This window comes from Moschus berezovskii, chromosome 8 (assembly GCF_049115385.1).
Source record: "Moschus berezovskii isolate FMDL1 chromosome 8, NW_MosBer_1.0, whole genome shotgun sequence".
NCBI classification, from domain to species: domain Eukaryota; kingdom Metazoa; phylum Chordata; class Mammalia; order Artiodactyla; family Moschidae; genus Moschus; species Moschus berezovskii.
In genome coordinates this window covers 29,812,679-29,837,185 of record NC_142467.1, presented here as the reverse complement: position 1 = coordinate 29,837,185, position 24,507 = coordinate 29,812,679, and the positions used below count along the sequence as shown (strand labels likewise).

Genomic DNA, 24,507 nt, shown 5'->3' with positions numbered 1-24,507 from the left:
AATAAAAGTTTATTAAAGTGTCTTTCACGGATAATTACCTGTTTTTTTTTTTAATGCAGATTCCTGAGCCCACATTCCAGACACCCCCTTGGGTTTAACAGGCTCCACTGATCACTTTTGCACAATTACATTTGAGAAACTCTGTTCTGAAAATCAAATATTTTCATCTCTGAAACCTTAACAATCCTGCCATACAAAAATAATTCAACAGTTTGCCTCTAGGTGCATATATGCATCATTTTTTCCACTTTCATCTTCCTATATTCCTATGAGTTCTTTGTATCAGGGTCTCCTAATGGTAATATATGTTTATTCTACCATGTTAACTTAGACTTCCCTGATGACTTAGCAGGTAAAGAATCTGCTTACCAATGAGAAAAATGTGGATTCGGTCCCTGGGTCAGGAAGATCCCCTGCGGTAGGAAATAGCAATCCACTCCAGTATTCTTGGCTAGGAAATCCCATGGACAGAACCTGGTGGACTGCAGTCCATGGGGTCCCAAAGAGTCCAACATGACTGTGTAACTAAGCACGCATCCTGTTAACTTACCACTTTTCTAGCTCTTTCTGAATAATTAGTCATATGGGCAATTGCCAAGTTTCAGCACTAATATATGATGGATAGTGCTATCCATCTTTGCACTGAGAGTTACTCCTCCTTTCAAGGCCCCTTGTTGGTGTATCTTACCCACAGGTGGATAGGGCTGGTGAAGGGGGCCTGATCACTTTCATGATTTCATGATTCATGTCTCAACAGACTGCCAAAACACCCCAAGAAATATGTAACTCATCTCTTCTAAGTCCTGCCAGTGCTGAATTTTGTCATGTTTGTCACATTTCCTCATTTATTGGAAGAGTGGAATTCCTTCCTAGTGGTTTTAATTACTTCTGCAATTATCAGTGAGACTAACATTTTCCACCATATCTATTTCTTGTCTGTTTATACCAGATGGACATTTATTTGTTGGGGCTATGCTTGTAATATCCTTCCCTGTCCTAGGGAAATGAACATTTCTTTCTATCTAAATTATGAATATATTCTCCATGATTTTGTCCTTATTTTTGTCATTTTTTTGTTTTGCGTAATTTTAATTTTTTCTGGCTTAATTTGACTCCGCCTTGCTAAATCATTGTACCACGTTGTACTAATCACATGTAGCTCTTACTTGAAATAATAAAGTGGTGCCTAAGAATTGACACAATCCCACTTTCACATAGAGAACTCTGTATGAAAATTAAGACTTTCAACTTTGTCTGGCCTCTCTCTTTGAAGCTGTAATTTTTAGAAGTAACAATTGCTTGAATGATTAATTATACGTTTAGCTCCACCAGCAAGGTCATAATTAACCGTTGGTGCCTCCAACAAAATGTGCAAGTGGTTAATGGTCTTGACCAATAATTCTTCCGTTTTTCATCTATTTATAGGGAAAAATTTGAGGCTGAAGATTTGACCATTCATTTCAATATAGTGCATTCATTTGTGCATGTCTTACTGTGATACACAATGGAGTATTAAACAGATTTTTCTGTAATTATGGGTATTAACTAAAATGCAGAATTAAAATTCACCTTTGAGCTTCTTGGTTTGGGCAGATGTGTCAAAATATAGACAAATTTGTAGCACACTGACATGCTTCCTCCCTTAAAATAGCTTCTCTGGAACCAATAGGGAATTTTTTACTTTAATATAAGAAGGTGATTTAAGAGAAAAATTGAGTTTACTTTTCTTCCCACTCTTTAGAAGTATTAGGAAGATAGAAAGATATGGTGATGCAGTGGTTTACTGACCTTTGACCAGATACTTCCTTAAGCAGGACCTGCAGAAAAGACTACTAGAGGGAATTCCCTGGTAGTCCAATGGGTAGGACTCCGCATTTCCACTGCAGAGGGCATAGGTTCCATACCCAGTCAGGGAACTAAGGTCCCACAAACTGTGTGGTACAGTTAAAAAAAAAAAGGAAAACAAAGCAAAACAAAAAAGCCCAACCAACCAAAGAAACATAAACGCTGCTGCAAAAGGCATTGTCAGCCTTCCTTCAAGGACCAACTGCTTCAAAATGACCTGTGTCTAACAATCCCACTACTGGGTGTGTGCCTAGTCACTCAGTCATGTCCGACTCTTTGTGACCCCATGGACTGTAGCCTGCCAGGCTCCTCTGTCCATGGGATTTTCCTGGCAAGAATACTGGAGTCAGTTACCATGCCCTCCTCCAGGGGATCTTCCCAACCTAGGGATCGAACCCGCATCTCCTGTGTCTCCTGCGTTGCAGACAAATTTTTTTCCACTGAGCCACCATACCCTGAGAGAACCTAACTGAAAGCAATGCATGTACCCCAGTGTTTATTGCAGTCCTCTTTACAGTAGCTAGGACATGGAAGCAACCTAGATGTCCATCGACAGAAAAATGGATACAGAAATTGTGGTGTATATGTATGTATATACACAATGGAATATTCAGTTCAGTTTAGTCACTCAGTTGTGTCCGACCCTTTGCGACCCCATGGACTGCAGCACACCAGGCCTCCCTGTCCATCGTCAACTCCCGGAGTTCACCTAAACTCATGTCCACTGAGTCGGTGATGCCATCCAACCATCTTATCCTCTGTCATCCTCTTCTCCCACCTTCAATCTTTCCCAGCATCGGGGTCTTTTCAAATGAATCAGCTCTTCGCATCAGGTGGCCAAAGTATTGGAGTTTCAGCTTCAACATCAGTCCTTCCAATGAACATCCAGGATTGATCTCCTTTAGAATGGACTGGTTGGATCTCCTTGCAGTCCAAGGGACTCTCAAGAGTCTTCTCCAACACCACAGTTCAAAAGCGTCAATTCTTTGGTGCTCAGCTTTCTTTATAGTCCAACTCTCACATCCATACATGACTACTGGAAAAACCATAGCCTTGACTAGATGGACCTTTACTCAGCTATTAAAAAAAGAACACATATGAGTTAGTCCTAATGAGGTGGATGAACCTAGAGCCTATTGTACAGAGTGAAGTAAGGCAGAAAGAGAAAGACAAATATTGTATTTCCGGTTGGGTTAGTGGTGAAGAACCTGCCTGCCAGTGCAGGAGAAATAAAAGATAAGGGTTCAGTCCCTGGGTTGGGAAGATCCCCTGGAGGACGGCATGGCAACCCACTCCAGTGTCCTTGCCTGGAGAACTCCATGGACAGAGGAGCCTGGCAGGCTACAGTCCTCAGGGTCTCAAAGAATCAGACACGACTGAAGTGACTTAGCATCAGCAGCAGCAATGCATGTGTTTGAACTCTAGGAATCTATTTGCAGGGTAGGGGCAGCAGTGGAGACACAGACAGAGAAGAGACTTGTGCCCCGTGTGGGAAGGAGATAGTAGGAAGAATTGAGAGAGTAGCCTGGAAGCATATACATTACCGTATGTGAAATAGATAGCCGGTAGGAATTTGCTGTGTGACACAGGGAGCTCAATCCAGTGCCCTATGATGATCTAGAGGAGTAGGATGGGGTGGGAGATGGGACAGAGATTCAAGAGGGAGGGGATATATGTATACCTGTGGCTGACTCATGTTGATGTATGGCAGAAACCAGCACAATATTATAAAGCAATTATCCTCCAATAAAAAACAAATTTTTAAATTACTTGGGGCTTTTATAAATATGCATATTCCAAGTCCTCTGTCCCCTGGTCATAGTCATCACAAACTGAACTAGAATAGCCATGATCTAGGAATCTGCTTTTGTTATATTACTGATTTTAAGGTTTATACAGTGAAGTGAAGTCGCTCAGTCGTGTCCGACTTTTTGTGACCTCATGGACTGCAGCCTCCCCAGCTCCTCTGTCCATGGGATTTTCCAGGCAAGAGTACTGGAGTGGGTTGCCATTTCCTTCTCCAGGGGATCTTCCCAATTCAGGGATTGAACCTGGGTCTTCCACATTGCAGGTGGACGCTTTACCCTCTAAGCCACCAGGGAAGCCCTTAAGGTTTATAGTAATCCTTAAAGTTCTATGACACCCTGGCTATGTTCATGTCTTTCTCTTTGAGTGAATTGGATTCATTTTCCCAGGGCTCAGTCTCTCCTCTCCAACACAAGATATGTGCTTATATGATTATGAATATATACGATGGCTTTCCATATAAATATTAATATATTCATACACACATTCATAAATAAAAGTTCTATTGCAGTTTAACTTTCTTTCTGGAAGAGAACTCTTTTCTTCAGTGTAGCAGTACTGAAAATGCCAAATGGAAGTGAGACAAAAGCAAAATATTCTGGTTGAAGTGGAATTGGTAAACCCAGAGCCCCTCAGAGTCCTGTTTGTTCAAAATCATATTGTCACTGAACCCAGTCCTGTGGAGCCTCTAATAAAGAGTCCATTTCAAAACCACTCCTCTGTTATAAATATACCATAATATATTTTATATATACATGTATGTATATGTGTGTTTGGGCTTCCCTGGTGGCTCAGTGGTAAAGAATTTGCCTGCTAATGCAGGAGACATGGGTTCACTCCTTGGCTTGGGAAGATTCCTTAGAAAAGTAAATGGCAACCCATTTCAGTATTCTTGCTTGGGAAATCCTAGGGACAGAGGAGCCTGGCCAGCTATAGTCCATGGGGTCGAAAAACTTAGCTACTAATCAACAGCAACATACGTGTATATGTGTGTCTGTGTGTGTGTGTGTCTGTGTGTGTGAATATATTCATCGATCCCACAGATAGATGTGTCAGTTATCAAAGACCTTTTTGTACAATTAAATGTGATTTTTTATTACGTGATCTTTTGATCTCTGGTTCAGATTGCATGTATATTTCCCTCTGAGACTTGAGTGTAAGTTAAAATTTCTTTTTCTTCCTATTGAAAATAATTTAATGCTTGATACAATGAATCAGATTTACGAAATGAGATCTGACACTGGATAATAAGATGTTCGAAAGTGGTCACATAAATCTTCTCTTTTGGATCTAAAACATTTATCTCAAGTTTCAATTCTGGCAGTGTGGAGGACTGCCCCAATTTAGATCCCCTCTGACTACAAAATCAGAAATATTTAATACATAAAATCAGTATAATAAAAAATTTAATTCATCGATGGTATTTATAAATATAAAAGGAAGTCTCTAGTTGCCAGAAATAACAGGGAAATTTAAAGTCAGAGCAAACAGCATGTAAACTGAAGACACAGAGACTTGAGAATGATTTAAGTCTGGTTATTGGTCCCATGCCTGAGGGGTATTAACCAAAGAAGCAAGGGTTAGCCTTGGGCCCCTTAAAGGAACTGAGATTTCTTCTTAAAGCCTGAGCATTGGAAGGCGGTCCCATGCATGAAATAAGAACTCAAAAAAAAAAAAAAATACTCATTTGGCCTGGGAAATCATAAAGAAGTCTGTCTTTGTCTTGGGTTCTGAATTTTTTTAAATCTCCTTTGAGAAAAACAAATGCATTTCTGGCCCATGGATTTGAAATTCAGATTCACAGTATTCACATGGTGTGAAAATTCCAAACTGAGAAATTAATGCAGAAACAATTTTTGGACTGTTGCTAACCCAAGAATGCTTGGTAGGAGCAAACACAAAATGACTGCATTAGCAACACTTCAACAGTTCAGGGCTCATGACAATGTGCTCAAAATCAAAAATTACAAATCTTTTGAGTAACTGATCTATCATGAATGAGAGTCAGAAGACTCAGTATGCAGTATAATTAGCACTGCTGGAACTTCATCTAATAGAGTGATAACTTGGAAAAGACAGGTTTAAAAGAAGGTTTAAAACAAAGTATGAAAGGAGGGAAGGAAGGAGAAAGGAAAGAAAAGATCGCTATGTAAAAAGGATCCAGATTTAACTTTCAAAGAACCAAATAGAATATCTGAACATAAAATCTGTAGCCCTGAGACATCCTAAGGCTGTTGTCTGATAACTATGCTGTTGCTTAGACTGTTAAAGGAAATTGAAGGAACACTGTTTACTTTTCCACAATTCTTACCAAACACTATCTTTGTCCTCCCACTTCCTGTGTTGGTTTCCCAGGTAACATCTTCATTCTGCTCAGAAAAACGGAGAGTGAAAAGTCTAAGGAACAGCTAGAAATGTCACTGGGGTGAAGGATCACTTAATCCCTCCTTCCTCTCCCTGTCTGAATGCAACATCTGTCCCCAAAATCTCGCTTGTGGTTTCATAAGAATGGGGATAGTGCTAAACCATTTTCCCATTGGAATTAGGAAAATGAATTTAAAGTGGTTTGCCTTACTCATCTTTGAAACTCTTTTATATATTCTTTCTCTGCTCCCTGCCCTCATCTCCCAGCATTTGGCCGCAGTATCTGTCATATATGTACATACTTAATAAATGCAGACATGAGACCTTCATTTAATAAAATCCCTGCTGCTGCTACTGCTAAGTCACTTCAGTTGTGTCCGACTCTGTGTGACCACATAGACGGCAACCCACCAGGCTCCCCCGTCCCTGGGATTCTCCAGGCAAGAACACTGGAATGGGTTGCCATTTCCTTCTCCAATGCATAAAAGTGAAAGTGAAGTCGCTCAGTCATGTCCGACTCTTAGCAACCCCATGGACTGCAGCCTACCAGGCTCCTCCGTCCATGGGATTTTCCAGGCAAGAGTACTGGAGTGGGGTGCCATTGCCTTCTCTAATGCCATATAATCCATGCATCTTCTTGATGCTCATGAGAATCCAAAAAGGTAGACTAGTTTTGGTTAAGTTCTGTGTCACTCAAAAGACATTTGGCCATGTTTATTGCTTTTAAATATATTTGCATTTTCCAATTTAAAATGGCCTAATAGTGATAGTCATCTTTGAATTTTACCCTGCTTTTTTTCTCTTGGTTTTATTCAGTAACTCATCAATTTCTGTTATTGCTTTCTTCAAAATATTTATCTCCATCTGTTCCTCTTCATTCCCATGGTCTGCCTCAGCGGAGGCATGAATCATTTCATTTGTGACTCAGAATATCATCCTGATGATCTTGCCATTCAGTGAATTCCCCAGCTGTAGATCTTTAACTTGAACAAGACCACTTAGAAACTTGTAGTGACTTTCCATCTGCCTGCTGGATATAATCCAGATTCACTGACTCCAGCTGACTTCCTCTCTCTTACTGTCTCCTCCGTTATAAATGCTCACACTCATCTCCTTGCTTTCCCCTGTATGCTCATGCTTAGAAATGAATGGAGTCATTGGTATCTCTTTTCACCTGGCGCTGACTGGGAGCTCTTCCTTTGAGGTCGTGTGGCCACTTTGAGGCCTAAGAGGTTATCCCTCCTACTGGTAGCTTGGCTCACTGGTGGAAGCATTGACTCCATACCACTGGGTACTACTTTAGGACAGTGCAGTTTCAGAACTTTGGGAAGAACACCATGTCTAACTTCCTGCTACTCAAAACTGATGGGAGAAGCAGCATTTATTTATGCCTAAAGAAGAGCAGCCTATACATACCCTTTTCTGCAGGGTATGAAATTAGTGCTTGAAATCAGATGAGCAAAGGCAGGACCCATCCTTTGGGACTCACCACAGAGTGGTTAGTTTGAAATTGTACTCTTCAACCAATGTTGAGGAAGTTTATAAGACCTGATTTATTGATAAAAAAACAAAACTGTAATTACTTTAAAAGGAAGTTGTTGAGGACAGTAATGTTCACGGCATTATTCAGTGTTTTATTTATAAGACCCATGAGATAATTTCCCTTTGGACAGAGAGTAGGATGAATTGAGGTTCTGTTAAGCCATGAATTTTGTAGTTGATCGTATGGCTTCCTTTGAGTCGATTGCCCTATGGCTCAGCTAATTTTCAGGACCGTATAGAGTAAGTGTTTGGAACTTCTCAACATAAAGTATATGTGGTCGACTGGTTCCAGGCTTCATCTTACTATTTTCCACCCTTTATTCAAATCCTCTCTGATTTTCTTACTTCCCTTGACTTTGTCTTACTATATGTACTTTTGTAATCCACCTAGGGGAGTAAGATATAGTATAAACTCACATATAAGCACATATCATCTAATTTATAGTTCAGTTCAGTTCAGTTCAGTCGCTCAGTCGTGTCCGACTCTTTGCGACCCCATGAATCACAGCACGCCAGGCCTCCCTGTCCATCACCAACTCCCGGAGTTCATTCAAACTCATGTCCATCAAGTTGGTGATGCCATCCAGCCATCTATTCTCTGTCGTCCCCGTCTCCTCCCGCACCCAATCCCTCCCAGCATCAGACTCTTTTCCAGGGAGTCAACTCGTCGCATGAGGTGGCCAAAGTATTGGAGTTTCAGCTTTAGCATCAGTCCTTCCAATGAACACCCAGGATTGATCTCCTTTAGAATGGACTGGTTGGATCTCCTTGCAGTCCAAGGGACTCTCAAGAGTCTTCTGCAGCACCACAGTTCAAAAGCATCAATTCTTCGGCGATCAGCTTTCTTCACAGTCCAACTCTCACATCCATACATGACCACGGGAAAAACCATAGCCTTGACTAGACGGACCTTGGTTGGCAAAGTAATGTCTCTGCTTTTTAATATGCTATCTAGGCTGGTCATAACTTTCCTTCCAAGGAGTAAGCGTCTTTTAATTTCATGGCTGCAATCAGCATCTGCAGTGATTTTGGAGCCCCAAAAAATAAAGTCTGACACTGTTTCCACTGTTTTTCCATCTATTTCCCATGAAGTGATGGGACCAGATGCCATGATCTTCGTTTTCTGAATGTTGAGCTTCAAGCCAACCTTTTCACTCTCCTCTTTCACTTTCATCAAGAGGCCTTTGAGTTCCTCTTCACTTTCTGCCATAAGGGTGGTGTCATCTGCATATCTGAGGTGATTGATATTTCTCCCGGCAATCTTGATTCCAGCTTGTGCTTCTTCCAGCCCAGCGTTCCTCATGATGTACTCTGCATATAAGTTACATAAGCAGGGTGACAATATACAACCTTGACGTACTCCTTTTCCTATTTGGAACCAGTCTGTTGTTAGATAACCACAATTCATGTAAGAAGATAATTCAAAATTCCAGATGTTTAAAGAAATGAAGAGGAACTTTAAAATATTCTGCTTTATTCCCAGAAGTTGAGATCCGCTAAACCTCGTCATTGAAATAATGGCATAAGACTTGAGGAAACAAAATTTTAAGGAACATTAAGTATGAAAATGGCTGATATGCCAAGTAGTCAGGGGATGCTGGTAATCCAAAGTTTTTTATATGCATATTCATTCTTTTATTAGACATTGGGGTTCAGGATAAACCCTGAGTTCAAGAGCTGTGTGAAATCACTTGGCAATCAATTTCCTCATACCATTTAATTATAATCATTAAGTAGTACATGGTATCCTAGTAACTAAAAGTAATTTCTGATTTTAAAAGCTGTTTAGATTTTTCTTTTCATTTTCTGTTTTGTTTAAAGGGAATATGTATAATTCAAAATACTTCTCTAACCCAAAGTAATTGCAAAGGGAAATTTTGAATTGATAAGGCATAGATGTAAATAAAGAAGGCAGAGAAAATTAGCAAAGTTCTGAGTTTTCTTCTTAGAAAGAAAAGAGAGGAGATGAACAGGGCTTTATGTCAGAAACAGGAGAAGTCATACAGTTCATCCTTACCAAACCAACACATTGCTAATAGAAGCTGCTCAAGAAACCAGTAAAATGTGGGGATTTATTGGCAAAAAAACACAAAAAAGCACGCACAGAGCTTACTAGTGAGAGAGAAGATGAATCCCATCCAGGGAAGCCACCGTTTCTTCTCTGCCTGCGTCATACCACGCCCTGTGGTAGAGAAGGAATATTGCAGAGGTGGTCATTAGAGGTATAAACTCCTCAAGTAGAGTTGTGACTGCCAGAGGATTGTGCCAATGTGACACTGTGCTCGGAATCCTTGGGGAACACGTTCCAGGAAAATGTAGCACTTACATCTATCCTTGGGCATTCACTAGGTGCACAGTTTGGGTATTTGGATATTGAATCTATTCTTCAATGTGTAATGTTTCCCTCTGTGTGTGTGCATGTGTGTGTGTGTACACATGTGTGCATACCCATGCTTGTGTGCTTATATGCCCAGATCAGAAACTGAATTGTTTTTATGACTGAAAATAATTCTAGGAATACACACTCTGCCTAGGTTTTCATGTGGGTTGTAACTGTCTATTTTTTAATTTCACAGTGCGTGGACAACATACGGTGTAATGGTTTAATGACTATAGTGTTTGAAGAAAATTCCAAAGTTACTGTGCCACATATGATTAAGTAAGTGTGATAATCCTTTCTCTGACATTTTAATCAGGATCAAATTGGTGGAGAATGTAAAACCCTGAATAAAATATTGCTTCACTGGGATTCAGCTTCATACTGTGAATACATTCAACAGTAATGTGATAGTTCATAATATGCCATTGTAAATAATAAGACTATTGTAATGGTTTATCAGATTCATAGTTTATTGACTCACAGCATAGAAACATAGTTTTTCATACTATTCAGAATGCCTTCCTCAGTACAAAAAGCCTATCAAAATTTTTAAGTTCAGTATATAAAGTTGTGTCAGAGGGTGGACAAAAGTTTGGTAGATTCTTTTGCAGTCTTCTCAGTGAGTATGAATCATGTTAGTTAGATTTGGTTGTAGAGACACATTGAGATTTTGAAGACACTCAACATAAATTAACTGGCTTTTCTATTGTACCATCTACCCATAGCCTGTGTATGGATTTGCCCTAGAGGCTATTGCTGGGGGCTTCCATCCTGCTGTCTATGTGTTTTGTTAAGAAAGCAAATCCGATAATTTAGTGTTATCACTAAGGAAACTGTAGTTAATTTGAAGTGAGAAGTTATATCAATAACTATGTGCCATAACTCTCTACATTAGTACTTTTGACTCTATATACTTTCTTGTTTCCAAATTCAAAAATTGTTTTGGAAGGATTTTCAAGCTGACCAAATTGTTCCCTACTCTCATTTTCTTGGTTATTTGCAGTCCAAATTCTAAGAATAAAATGTATTTTTAAAAGTAGTCCTGTTATATCTTTCCAAAAAGTTACATGAAGCTAAGAAAATGTTTGTCTTCCATGCCTTTTATGTGGATATTTTTTTTAGGTCTGAGCTAGGACAAAAAGCCGCATCAACTTTTCTCTTCATTGCAGGTATTGATAGGTATGAAGATAGGTACAATTGAAGGTACCTTCATTGTAGGTACAATGATAGGTATTTATTGTAATTAGCATCATCCCAATGGTACAAACTTTAAAACTTGTTAATTATTGTATCAGATGAAGGCTGAGTACATTATACCAGTGCTACAATTACTACAGAAAATATGTAAACGGATGATGCTATTTTAAATTGCTAGTCAAATTTTAAAATATTTTGAACAGGATCATTTTTTCTTTCTTTTTATGGAAGAAAAGCTATGACAAACCTAGACAGTATATTAAAACGCAGAGACAGTACTTTTTTGACAAAGGTCCATCTAGTCAAAGCTATGGTCTTTCCAGTGGTCATGTATGGATGTGAGAGTTGGACCATAAAGAAAGCTGAGCGCTGAAGAATTGATGCTTTTGAACTGTGGTGTTGGAGAAGACTCTTGAGAGTCTCTGGGATTGCAAGGAGATCAAACCAGTCAATCCTAAAGGAAATCACCATTGAGTATTCATTAGAAAGACTGATGCTGGAGTTCCAATACTTTGGCTACCTGATGTGAAGAGTCGACTCTTTGGGAAATACCCTGATGCTGGGGAAGATTGAGAGGAGGAGGAGAAGGGGGCAACAGGATGAGATGGTAAGATGGCATCACCGACTCGATGGACATGAGTTTGAGCAAGCTCCAGGAGATGGTGAAGGACAGGGAAACCTGGCTTGCTGTAGTCCAAGGTGTCACAAAGAGTCGGACATGACTGAGTGACTGAACAACAATAGGGGTCATTTTAAGACTCTAATGCAGAGGTTCCTTTAGCCTTAGGTTTCCTAGGTTTTTAAGTATAGTTTTGTTTTGTTTTTTTTAAAAAAAAGAAAAACAGATCAGGGACTTAGAATCCACTTTCCAATTCAGGGGACTCAGGTTTGATCCCTGGCAAGGGATCTAAGATACCACATGCCATGGGGCAACTAATTCCACATACCACACTAGAGAGCACCTGTGTGCTGCAATGAAGATTTTATGTGCTGCAACCCAGACACAGTGAGGCCAACAATAAATAAATAAATAGGTGTACTTTTTTAAAGGTAGGTAAAGGTGTTCATTGGAAGGACTGATGCTAAAGGTGAAACTGCAATACTTTGGCTGCCTCATGCAACGAATTGACTCACTGGAAAAGACTCTGATGCTGGGAAAGGTTGGGGGTGGGAGGAGAAGGGGACGACAGAGAATGAGATGGCTGGATGGTATCACCGACTCTGTGGACATGGGTTTGAGTGAACTCCGGGAGTTGGTGATGGACAGGGAGGCCTGGCGTGCTGTGATTCATGGGGTCACGGAGAGTCAGACACGACTGAGCGACTGAACTGAACTGAACTGAAAAAGAAAAGATCAGTTTAAAATGTATGATAATAAAATGAAAACCAAGTATGGAATCTTAAGTCAAAAGTTTCAAATTATGACTTAATTTTTAAGTTCACATCACCAGGCTAGTTTTCTTATTCGTTTTCTACCAGAGTTCAGTTCATTTCAGTTCAGTCACTCAGTCGTGTCCGACTCTTTGCGACCCCATGGACTGCAGCATGTCAGGCCTCCCTGTCCATCACCAGCTCCCAGAGCTTGCTCAGACTCATGTCCATCAAGTCAGTGATGCCATCCAACCATCTCATCCTCTGTCACCCCCTTCTCTTCCCACCTTCAATCTTTCCCAAAATCAGGGTCTTTTCCAATGAGTCCGTTCTTTGCATCAGGTGGCCAAAGTATTGGAGTTTCGGCTTCAGCACCAGTCCTTCCGATGAATATTCATGGTTGATTTTCTTTAGGATTGACCAGTTTGATCTCCTTGCAGTCCAAGGGACTCTCAAGAGTCTTCTCCAAACCACAGTTCAAAAGCATCAGTTCTTCAACGCTCAGCTTTCCTTATGGTCCAACCCTCACATCCATACATGACTCCTGGAAAAACCATAGCTTTGACTATACAGACCTTTGGTGGCAAAGTAATGTCGCTGCTTTTTAATATGCTGTCTAGGTTTGTCATAGCTTTTCTACCAAGGAGCAAGCGTCTTTTAATTTTATGCCTGCAGTCACCATTTGCAGTGAGTTTGGAGCCCGAGAAAATAAAGTCTCTTACTGTTCCCATTGTTTCCACATCTATTTGCCATGAAATGATGGGACTTATTTTAATATTTCACAAAATAATGTGTATTATTTTCATTCATTTTTTAAAGTACTTTTTTGAAGGTTAGACAGCCTTGAAATTCCAGTCTGCTTTAGAATGAGAATATGTAAGTTGGACTTGGTAGCCAACTTATAAGCTCCTGAACCTTAGGGCAGCTGCACACCTACTCTGCATACACTTTGTTCACTTTAAAAATTAATACAGATAAAAACTTTAGTTTTCTGCCTGCCTCAGTTATGACTGGCACCTCAATGCATCTTCTGTCCTCTGTGGTGGGAGTTTGACTATTGCCCATTTCCAGTTTCATTTATAACTGCCTCCTGTATAGACGAAGACTTTCCTGCATTTGGGGGGACAGAGAGGTCACTGTTATGAGTTGGAACCACTCGCTAGAGAATAGAAACCTGTATCTGACGCTGTAAGGACTTCCTATTGAAGTCACACATTTTGGATGCCCATCTATTCTCTACAAGGTGTATTCCCAAGGCAGAGTGTCATATATTTTGTATCTTTCTTCCTTCCATTTTCCCTTGGCTCATTGAGCCTCGTTCTCTTCAAGAGGAAAAGATGATTTTGCAATCTCTGTTCCTTCTGATAGTCTCCTCCGTGGTCCTATGCTTCCCTAAATTCTATATTCTTGCCTCCCTGCACATCTCTCTGGCTACATGCAATAAAAAAAAAAAAAAAGATGTTTTGCAGAGTTAAAAGAAAAAAATTTATCCTATCTTAATAGCATTACTTTGCAGGGACTCATTTTTAAAATTTCCTAATTACAATAGGTTATTTGGGTTTGATGTTTCAAGATTGTTTTTTTAAAATGTTTACCAAAAAGGAGTTGTTATTATCATAGGAGGCTTAAGTAATGCATTATATCTTCTTGAGGGTCCCCTAGGAAATAAAGTAAAATCTCTTTCAGTGTAATAAAAAAAAATTAAATAATTTCATAATATTTAATTTTTTTTCTTTAGTTAAAATGAAACTGTAATCATAATTTTGAGAGGCAGTGGTGTAATTAGTTTTAATTTTATGTTGGCTACAATATATTTTTTTCTCCTAGTATTTGATTAAAGTAATTATAGTCAAAAATTGCCAAGTGTAAAACTACCATTAGAATGCAAAATCGTGATATTTATTAGGTGATTATATTCCTTTAAGTGATGTTTTATACTTTGTGTATTTAGGCTGAGGCTTGCTTTCTTTTCATAATAGTTGACCTCAACTTAGATGTTAAAAGAAAAAATTTTTCCTAGCTTAATGGCATTACTTAGAAATGCCATTTCTAAGAAAATGGAGATTTTAGATGGGAAAATAGTGGGAGAAAAAGTGATCACCTTGATTAGCCATCCTCTAGACTGATTGAATTAAAGAAGTTTCTGAGGTCTTTTAACAAGGGAGGAAGATTAAGAACCAGAAAAGTAAAGTTGGTGGATGGTCACATATGAAGTACAAGAAAGAGCCATTCTATTTTCAAGAACCTCACTCGATGTTCTTCTGTATTTTCAAGATCAGTGATGTGACTAGAATGAACAGGCTGCCCTTAGTTCCTCGTCAGAAATTAGCTACTCATTTAAAATGCTCTTTCAGGCCCTCAAATGAAGTCTTCCCCTCTGCACTGAGCTTTCTTTAAGGTGGAATGTTTCTAAGAGCAAGCTAAAGAAGCTATTGTATCCCAAAGAAAATAAATATATAATTTAAAATCCCTCCCAAGTACTGCAAGAGCTAATTAGGGACACTCACAACAAGCCAGCTGATTCTTAGCAAGCGACTGTCTCACTGAACCTCACTGGCCCGTAGTGTAGCTTTTAATCAAGTGATGAAATCCAGCACTGCATTGATCTCCTGTTTCTGAGGTGCTGCTGTGAAGGTAGACACGGGGTCTCAGATGGGAATGTGAAGGCTACGGGCAGTCCTTGCAAAGGTGTGCGTTTCTTTGAGCCTCACTTGGATTCATCTTCAGATTCCACGCTTTTTATCTTATGAACTTAGCCCCGGTGCTGGCTTCTTGACCTTTCTAATGAAGGTGCACCACGGACTGAGGGCTCTGAGTACACCCAAGGATCCGGAGGGCTGCTGTGTGAACCTTCCCCCGAGTTTGCTGTCCACCTGGAAAGACTGCTGCAGGTTTCCAGGACAAGGGCCTCTAGGTGACAGGTTGAGGAGCAGCCAGATGGTGGTTTTATAGAATGAGAGAAACTCGGCATTGCAGTGGGTAGGCGGGGGCTGTGCCAGGGGAATCTTTAGAAGAGTTCACTGACTGCATTACATCCATTATTTTTTTAGGAAGACATTTGTTAACACTACAGACTATTGAAAACATAAGGAAAACACAACATTTTACACAACTGATGGTTTAATGTGTACTCAGAATAATGGACAGCCTTCAATGAATTAATTGGCCAGAAAGAATGAAATGGATTAAGGAGTGAAAAAGAATGACAAAAATCAACTGTAGGAAAATGTAGGAATAAAATAACTAAGAATGGAAATTAATACCCTAAAATATAGAAAAAACAGTAGAGCTGATCAAAGAGCTGTTTCCAGAGGAAAAAATACCTAATAATATCATATCTATTACTTTAGTCAAGAAAAAATTTCGGGGGGAGAGCATAGATGTACAAAATTACAAGTGAGAAAAAGAAATAACCACAGATAATAGCAGTGCTGTCTGGGTCTCCCCCTCCTCCCCACCCTTCTGTGGGGAGAATGTCACCCTTACTTTTTAATCACACTTCTGATATTCTGATTTGAGGGTATAAGCCCTGCTCCTCCTAAACAGGACTTTGGCTTTAATTTCCTAATAAAACAGGATTGAACCAGAGAAAGAAGTGAAAGTGGAGTATGCCACCCTAACATAGGCCACTTTGGCATATTGATTATGTTGAGCTACAGACACTTGAAAAACAGCAAATGCAGAGAGGGTTTTTCTGAACTCTTCTTATCTGACTAAAGACAGATTCTCAAAAATGAACTCAGTTGTCATAAATCTTCCCAGGAATTTCACCAACCATGGAAGATTGACAGTTGTCACAGGAGAGACTAGATGTCAACATCACGCCCAGGCTAACTGTCACAAACCTTCCAGCTATTCTAATACCTTCCATCTATTCTGACACCTTCCATCTATTCTAAGGGTCCATTCATCTTCCCTAAAAATCATTTACTCTCCCCTGAGAGGTCTATACACACCCCCCACCTCCCTTTCCCTATTAAGATGGCATTTAAGTCTGAGTTCTAAGCCACCTTTTTGAGTTTCTCGTTTTCTCCTGGTTATCTCCCAGGGATACATGAGGTATACATGTTAATAAGCTTGTTTATTTTTCTCTTGTTTATCTTTTATCACAGAGACTCAGCTGAGAACTCCAGAGTGTAGAGGGAAAATTATTTCTCCTTCCCTGGAGAAGGAATCCACAAAGTGGAGTGAATGATTCCTGTCTCCACCATTAATTCTGACCTTCCTAAATTATAATGGCGTGGTTAATGTTTTTGTGGCCCTGCTTTGTTGTATGTGATATGTCCTAGCACATCTTTTATCAGATGCCAGGGGAAGCCTGGACACGAGTGTGCATTTACAGACCCTGAAATACTCAGGGGTTGAGGGGCAGCTATGCTCTGGTTTTGTCCTTAACGTTCCTGCCTTGTGCGTAGGTCTGACGCTCGGCTTCACAAGGACGACACTGATATTTGCTTCAGTAAAACCCTCAACTCCTGCAAAGTGCCACAGATCCGGTACGCCAGCGTGGAGCGTCTCTTGGAGAGACTGACTGACCTGCGGTTTCTTAGCATCGATTTCCTCAACACCTTTCTGCACACCTATCGGATTTTCACGACGGCAGCTGTGGTGCTGGGGAAGCTTTCTGACATATATAAGAGGCCTTTCACCTCCATCCCTGTCAGGTAGGCCTGGGATTAGCCTGAGATGAAAGTATGCCCCACCTGGTCCCTGGGTCTCTGTGCTGTTGGAGCCCACTCTGCAGGGTCCTGGCTGGCCTTTGAGCTTACCAGACCCCCCAGCCCTCAGTGGAAGAGGGTGAGGGGAGGTCACAGTTCCCAAGGGAAGCAGTTTAAGTTTCCAAGTGGCCTTTGCCGAGATAAAGCTATTGTTTGGAGCTTTTCTTTCTACCTTTCTTTTCTTTATTTTTAAAGCAAATGTGCTTTTCACATTTTAATATGCAGAAGCATCACCTGGGGTCCTTGTTAAATTGCAGGCTCTGATTCAGTAAATCTGGAGTGGAGCCCAATGCCAGTGTTACTTGTCTTTGGACGCAGTTTAGTAGCGAGGAGTTAGACAAAGCCTAAAAAGTGTGTTCTTTTGGCAAGTGTATGGTATACACCCAACATTTAAATAAAGGAATCCAGCCACAGAAGTTCTATGATAGCATGGCCTTTTAATGTAGGGAGCATGTCTTGAATGACATCGGGAGGCTAATTTTTCACTCGGCCACAATCTGTTAATAGCTTTTGCTCTTACTTTTAGGTCATTGGAACTGTTTTTTGCTACCAGCCAGAACAACAGAGGTGAACACTTGGTGGAGGGCAAATCCCCACGACTGTGTCGCAAATTCTCTTCCCCGCCTCCACTGGCTGTGTCCAGGACCTCCTCCCCAGTGAGGGCCAGAAAGCTGTCCTTGACTTCTCCCTTGAACTCAAGGATAGGCGCACTGGATCTGACCACCTCCTCGGCATCCAGCAGCCCCACCACCACCCACAGCCCAGCTGCGTCCCCGCCGCCTCACACTGGTAAAGTGCCGTTGGATCTGAGCAGAGGCCTTTCTTCTCCAGAACAAAGCCCGGGATCTGTAGAGGAGTCTGTTGATAACCCCCGCGTGGATCTGTGTAACAAGCTAAAACGAAGTATTCAGAGAGGTATTATCCTGCTGCCACACCCTGTGTTTGCTGGCCCCCTGTTCCCCTATCATTCCTTCTAGAACCCTAGTTCCCTTTCTTTACCACTTTCCTACTTTTGCATAGAAAGTAGAGTGAATGCAATGGTGAGTTAGAAAGTCCTAAAAGTTTCCAGCCTTTGTGGAAGGAGGGCAGGGTTAGCTGCCTTCTGTAGTAAAAGGCCAATTGTAGTCAATTGTCTATGGAAGGATGGTGTCATCTAGATGATTATCACTGGAAGGTTCTTAGTGGAATTTGATTAAGGCTGGTTGGCTAAAGAGCATAGCCCAATATTTGGCATAGAGGCAAGTTGCAGGCACCCTCATCCATGACCTTGAGCCCCAGAGCCTTCTCCTCCTCCAGTGTCCATCTTAAGCACCTGTACTGCTTCCGGCCTTTCCTTGCTTACGATGACAACCTAGCCTGGAAGCATTAAGATGACTTCTTGAGTTTAGTTTCCAAGGCAACACTCCACATTACGACAGAGATATAAGGAAAATATAAAGTCTGAGACAGTGTTCACTGTCCATGACACAACCAAAGCAGTTTTTAGAAATGTGAATTAGATCATCTGGTTTCCTGTTTATATTCTCTAAAGACTTTCCATCATACTTAGAATAAAGTACAGTCTTCTTCCCAAGGCCTTCAGATCCTATGAGATTTGGATGCTGTCTCTCTAATCCCTGCTCCTGCCATGCTGCTTCATCTTCTTGGCTACAGTCACACTGATTTCCTTTTTGTGTCTCAAAAACTCCTGGGTCATTACTGCCTCAGGACCTTTGCACTTGATTATGCCTCTGCCTGGGCAGTCTTTTCCTACAGAAGCTCATGAGATCAGCAACCTTGTCTGACTTGTTCACTTCTGTACTATCAGGGCATTGGCCAGTGCCTCACAGATTGTAAATTTTTGTTAAATGAATAAATCAAGCAAAACACTCAGGGGACTAATTAGGGATTGTTGTGACACATCTCCGTACCCTTCTCAGCTTGGTACAGCGGGAGGGTTGGAGGAAATGAGCCTAGCCTTATTCTTTTATAATCCAGTGTTTCTGTGATGAACAGAATTTAACAGCCAAATTAGCAAACAGCTTCTTTGTAAACTACACAGTGACTGATTTGTTTGCTGATAACACAACAAAAAATTGAGCAATAAGTCAGGCAAATTGTCCAAATTTTAAGGAGGATTACTGAGATGGAAGCATAGACTCCTGCTTTCTACCTGCTTGAAGCTTCTGTGCAGTTTCTAGCACAGATCATTTAAATCAGCTTTCTGAGTGAAATGCTTCGTGGAATTTTAACTGGAGTGGTTGTCAAGATCAAAAGTAGCACCCTTTTAAACAAGAAATTCTTTAAGTTGACACATTAGCAACTAGGGAGGATGAAAGGGGAAAGATAATTAAAAAGTCATTAGAACAACAAGCTGCAGCAGAATCACGATGGATTTTTCTTGGGAATAGTGAGGCAGTGCACAAACTGACAAGTGCATCCGGGGTTTGATCCAGACCAGTGCTTGGGAGTCTCCGTGGAGAGAGTGACTTTGGGAGGCTTAGTTCAAATCTCCTCTCTGGGTCAGAGCGGCCTGGGAAGTACAGGAACTTCCCAGAATAGAGAAAGTTCTTTCTCCTCCGTTATTGGTTTGTATTAAATGAGAGAGGAGGAATCTGGAGGTTAGTCTGGATTCTCATGTCGTTTTGAGTCAGGAGAGCTTTAGGAATAGCATTTCAGTGTCAGACATTGGTGGCTCCAAGACTTCGTTTGGAATGCCCATGAGGCTGGGATCGGAACAGGGTAAGGTTGTTCAGGAGTCACTGTGACCTCTTTCTCTGCATGTTGCTGTGCTATAGGACCCGCAGTGATAAATAAGATGGTGTCCTTGCCCCTTGTTTGTAGTTCCCTGGAGAAGGTAGACAAACAGATGGTGCAAGGTGTATAGATGGAGTGCTCAGGGTGAAAAGCAGGGGAGATCGTGTTTGGTCAAACAGCATCTGTAGGTGTCATTGACGTGAGCCAAGAAGAACGGACAAATGGGCTGCACGGAGGAAATAGGCAAACTCACGGACAAAGAGCATCTATGAGCAAAGGGCTGGTGGTAACCCCAGTGGTGAAAGCAGGAGTGGTCACCGCTTGTGGAAGGACAGCTTCTGTCCAGTGTGGACACCATGTGAAGCTCTGCAGAGGAGACCCTGTTGCTAGTCTTCCTGCTTTCTAGTATCTCGCAACTATTTAAAACTCTCCTAAAAAGTCCTCCTCTCTCTCCTCCTCCTTCTTTTTGGCCATCTTAGCCTTTAAGTGTACAGATCAGTAGTGTTAAGTATCAATATATTCACATTATTGTGCAATACACAGAACTTTTTCATCTTGAAAAACTGAAACTATATACCCATTGAACAACTCCCCATTTCTCCCTCCCCCCAGTCCTTGGCAGCCACCATCTTATTTTTGTTTCTATGAATTTGATTACTTTTTATATTGCGTATAAGTAAAACCGACTTTTTCATGTAGCATAATGTCCTCAAGGTTCATCTTTGTTGTAAAATGTGCCGGGATTTTTTCCTTTTTTAAAGCTGAATAGTATTCCTTTGTATGTGTATTCCGTATTTTCTTTATCCGTTCCTTTCTTGATGGACTTTTGGGTTGTTTCCCTCTCTTGGCTGTTGTGAGTAATACTGCAGTGTGCGTGTGTATCCAGATTCTCTTCAAGACCCTGCTTTCAATTCTTTTGCATATATACCCAGAAGTGAGATTGCTAGATCATATGGTAATTCTGTTTTTAATTTTTTGAGGAAATTTTTGTTTTTGATGGTGCCTACACCATTTACCATTCCCATCAACAGTGTACGGGGTTCCAGTATCTCTGCATCCTGGCCAACACTTAGTATTTTCTGTTCTTTTGATAGTGGCCTTCTGATGGGAGCACGGTAAGAATCTTTCTCCTGTTTTGCAGTTTTCTAGAGATTGCATTTTAACTTGGCTAGGGCCTGATGTTATAGATAGTAACTTTTTTCTTTAATAGAGGAGCAAAAGAAAAATCCATTCCTTTCTGCATTATATACTAAGTACATGTTGTACTTCTAAAGGTCCTCAGCCAAGTTGCTCCTTACCCATAATAATTAATTCTTAGACTTTTACTTACATATGAATTATTCCACGGTGGTCACCAAGTTCCCTAGTTCTGGTCTTCCAAGCCCAAGCCCAGAGTGCATGTGATGTTCCAATGCCACATCGTAACATCTGTTTGGCCTACTGTCTCACATAGAGGTGTGACCACTGGCAGCAATCAGTGGCTTTTCCCCAAGAGTAATGAGCTGGAAAAAGTTTAGAACTGGGGAGCCAAGATAAATGAGAAAGAACCAAATCAAGCTCCTAGGGCAAGATGCTAGCAAACTGCCAGAAGTGGGAACGTTGTGGGCACAGCCAGTGGCACCTGGAGACCTCGTTATGTGGAGGCTCAGGTATTTCTGACCAGGGCCCAGAAGATGGCGAGGGCCCATGGATAAAGGCAAGGCCCATGGATAAAGGCAGAAATAGTAGGCTCTTTCTCACATTAGAGAAAAACCAAAGTTGAGGGCTTAATGCTTCTATCGCCACTGGATTTCCCCCAAACAAATGATTTGCAGTTAGAGTTTCAGGGGTCAGTTTATTCACATGGCTTGTGGGGTAGAAATAGGATTTTGTGGTTCTCGAGTCAAGGTTAAATGCAGAGCTCATCTCGCTGTGGAGGTGGGGGTGTTTAGGATTCTGTCCATGCATGGCCATGACACTTGTTAGCCCGTGAGAACCTACCTCAGCTCCAGAGATGTCTGGTCCTCTGCCCAGTGTCCAACGTGTCATAGTCACGACTACCCACTGACACATCCTCTTTATCTCTCAGTTTAACTATAGTTGCCCCCCCAGCAATCCTTCCCTTGCATGTGTGCTAAGTCACTTCAAGGGTTAGGGTTAGGGTTAGAGTGTCCGACTCTCTGTGACCCTATGTATTATAGCCCACCAGGCTCCTCTGTCCGTGGGATTCTCCAGGCAAGAAAACTGGAGTGGGCTGCTGTGCCCTCCTCCAGGGGATCTTCCCCACCCAGTGACCGAACCTGTGTCTCTTACATCTCCCGCATTGGCAGGCAAGTTCTTTACCACTGGTGCCACCTGGGAAGGCCCATCATTCCCTTAAATACTTTGTTTCTGGCCACTTCTTTGCATCTTGATTTCTTTTCCCTTTCGGGTAGCTGTCTTCTGATGATTTTTAATGTATTTACTTCCCATATTGTTCTTCAAAGTATTAAAGATGTAACTCAGGCACAGGGTATGCTGGATTAAAAATAAAATAGATAAAGAAACAGGCAGTGAAGAAAAATTGTTGAACAAACAAATACTGTGTGGGTCTCTCCAATCCCTGGAGTCATTCTGATTTTAGTTTTGAGTGTAATCAATTACATGATTCGTACAGAAAACTAAAAATAAACTGGTCTGCAGGCGCATCTTTTCTTGCTACTGAGATTTTAGAATAATTTATCCTGTGGATCCTCATAAAGGAAACTCTGTGAATAGAAAGCTTAGAAATAATACTGAGGTCTAGGGAACTCTTGGGCATTTTTCTGAAGGGTGAAACGAAGGAATTATAGATTTAGTTTTTCCTTTTATTTTGCATTGGTATATAGGCAGTACCGATCATGAATAGTTCCAGAAAAGTCATAGATGAAACACTTTACTTCAGCATCAGCCTGACAAGGTCAGTTTGTGTGTGTGTGTGTGTGTGTGTGTGAGCGCGTGCACAATGTCTGTAGAAGCCAAGAGTGCTGCTGTGTTAACTCAGCTGTCTAATCTTGAAAATTCCAGTTGGCAAAGTAAATGGAGACAACGATCTCTCTTTAATTTGAAAGATGTTTGCGTGTGCTTTGCATAATGTTGACACTTAAAACAGTTGGCAAACTTGAATAAGAAGTCTGTGCCCAGAGTTTATACATTTTCTGCTGTTCACCTCAGGATGCAACTTTCCAAACCTCATTGCACAAGATCTGCTTCACTGTTGGGTCTATAGTGAGGCCATGGGTCCTCTCACTGCTGTCCGGCTAGACAGTAGCAGGGTACCCTCTTTGAAAAATGCTAGTAACCTTTGTCCGATTTTATTGTCATTGCAGTTATAATGCCAGCCTTGCCATCTTTCCTGGCAAGAGAACTTCAAATGACATGAAGGGAAAAAAGAGAAACAGGAGCTATCCCTCATCTGAGTGAGGCCCTGAGCTTGTAAGGGAAGAGTAATGCAGTTGGTTTCACCCCTGCTAATCCCCAGATGTGTTCCAGGCTCTCTCAACATCCATTAGTGGTCTTCTTTCTTCCTTCCAGAAAGGCCTCACCTTCTGCTATCTTGAATTCTTCTAAAAAGCACAAATCTCAGCCCCACACACATTCAGATTCCACCCAGTGGTGGGATATCAACAAAATGTAACCGACAGCAGAGAAGAGAGGAGAACCACGGGGGCCTGCTCGCGGTGTTTAGGTCTTTTAGTCCATCAGCCTTCTCTTGGGCCCTGGCTGCGCAGCACAGTCTAAGCACTGCCTCTCGACCCACATCACTAGTGTCTGTTTCTTTGTTCTTAGTTTGAAAATTGCCTGCCTGTGGGTTGAAAGTGCTCCCAATTTTAGCATTTGTTTTGAGCCCACATCTGCCCACTCGTTCTACAGGCAAAGCTGTTTGCAGGCATTGATTGAAAGTGAACCTGCCAGAAGGAAACACTTCTTTTACCCGCACCGTGCTGGCGTGATTTTTCCTCTCTGTAGGTGCCTGTTTGCTTACAGTGTTACTCTGTGCTTTTCTTTCAGTGGACTTTCCGAGCCCTGTCCAGCTTTCGCACTGGGAAGTTTTTTGGTTCAGTGTAATTGCTGACTAAATGATTTGCTCATTTGCCTCAGAGGAATGAATGGTTGAATCAGTCCGAGGACACACATTTGATATTCTGCTTGCTTTTGCAGAGCAGATGCCTTCTATTACTGAATTTTGAGGGAGTTATTTAGAAAATAATAAAACTAACAGCTTAGCACTGATTTTTTTTGTCTCCATCCTGCATCATTGCCAGCTTGACTGTAATTATGTCATTCAAGGAAAGATTCTAACCATTTCCCTTCCCTGGCCCCTTTGTGTTTCAGAAGAGCTGAATTTGGGCCATATTTCTAAAGGAGTGAATCACATACAAGTGTAAAAACGGCTTTATGTGAAGTCATTAGGAATTTTGTTGAGTTTGTTTAGTAAAATCTTGAATGGAATGGTAAAAGGAGTTGAGAATAATTCTGCTGACAGAGATACTGGAAAATTAGTAGAGGTGATGCAGTTTTTATCAGTTGATGCAAAGCCCAAGGAAAAAG

At 41.2% G+C, this 24,507-nt stretch overlaps 1 protein-coding gene across 5 annotated transcripts in view; it reads left to right on the top strand.

Annotated features, from left to right (window-relative positions):
- RASGRF2 (Ras protein specific guanine nucleotide releasing factor 2) overlaps positions 1-24,507 on the top strand; it is a 266,695-nt gene that overhangs the window by 128,493 nt on the left and 113,695 nt on the right. For all 5 annotated transcript variants that reach the window (XM_055428673.2, XM_088838504.1, XM_055428675.2 and 2 more), the window contains 3 exons: positions 10,134-10,216; positions 16,921-17,169; positions 17,750-18,138. In XM_055428673.2, the coding sequence (XP_055284648.1) occupies positions 10,134-10,216; positions 16,921-17,169; positions 17,750-18,138 (721 nt within the window). The remainder of the gene's footprint in view (positions 1-10,133; positions 10,217-16,920; positions 17,170-17,749; positions 18,139-24,507) is intronic.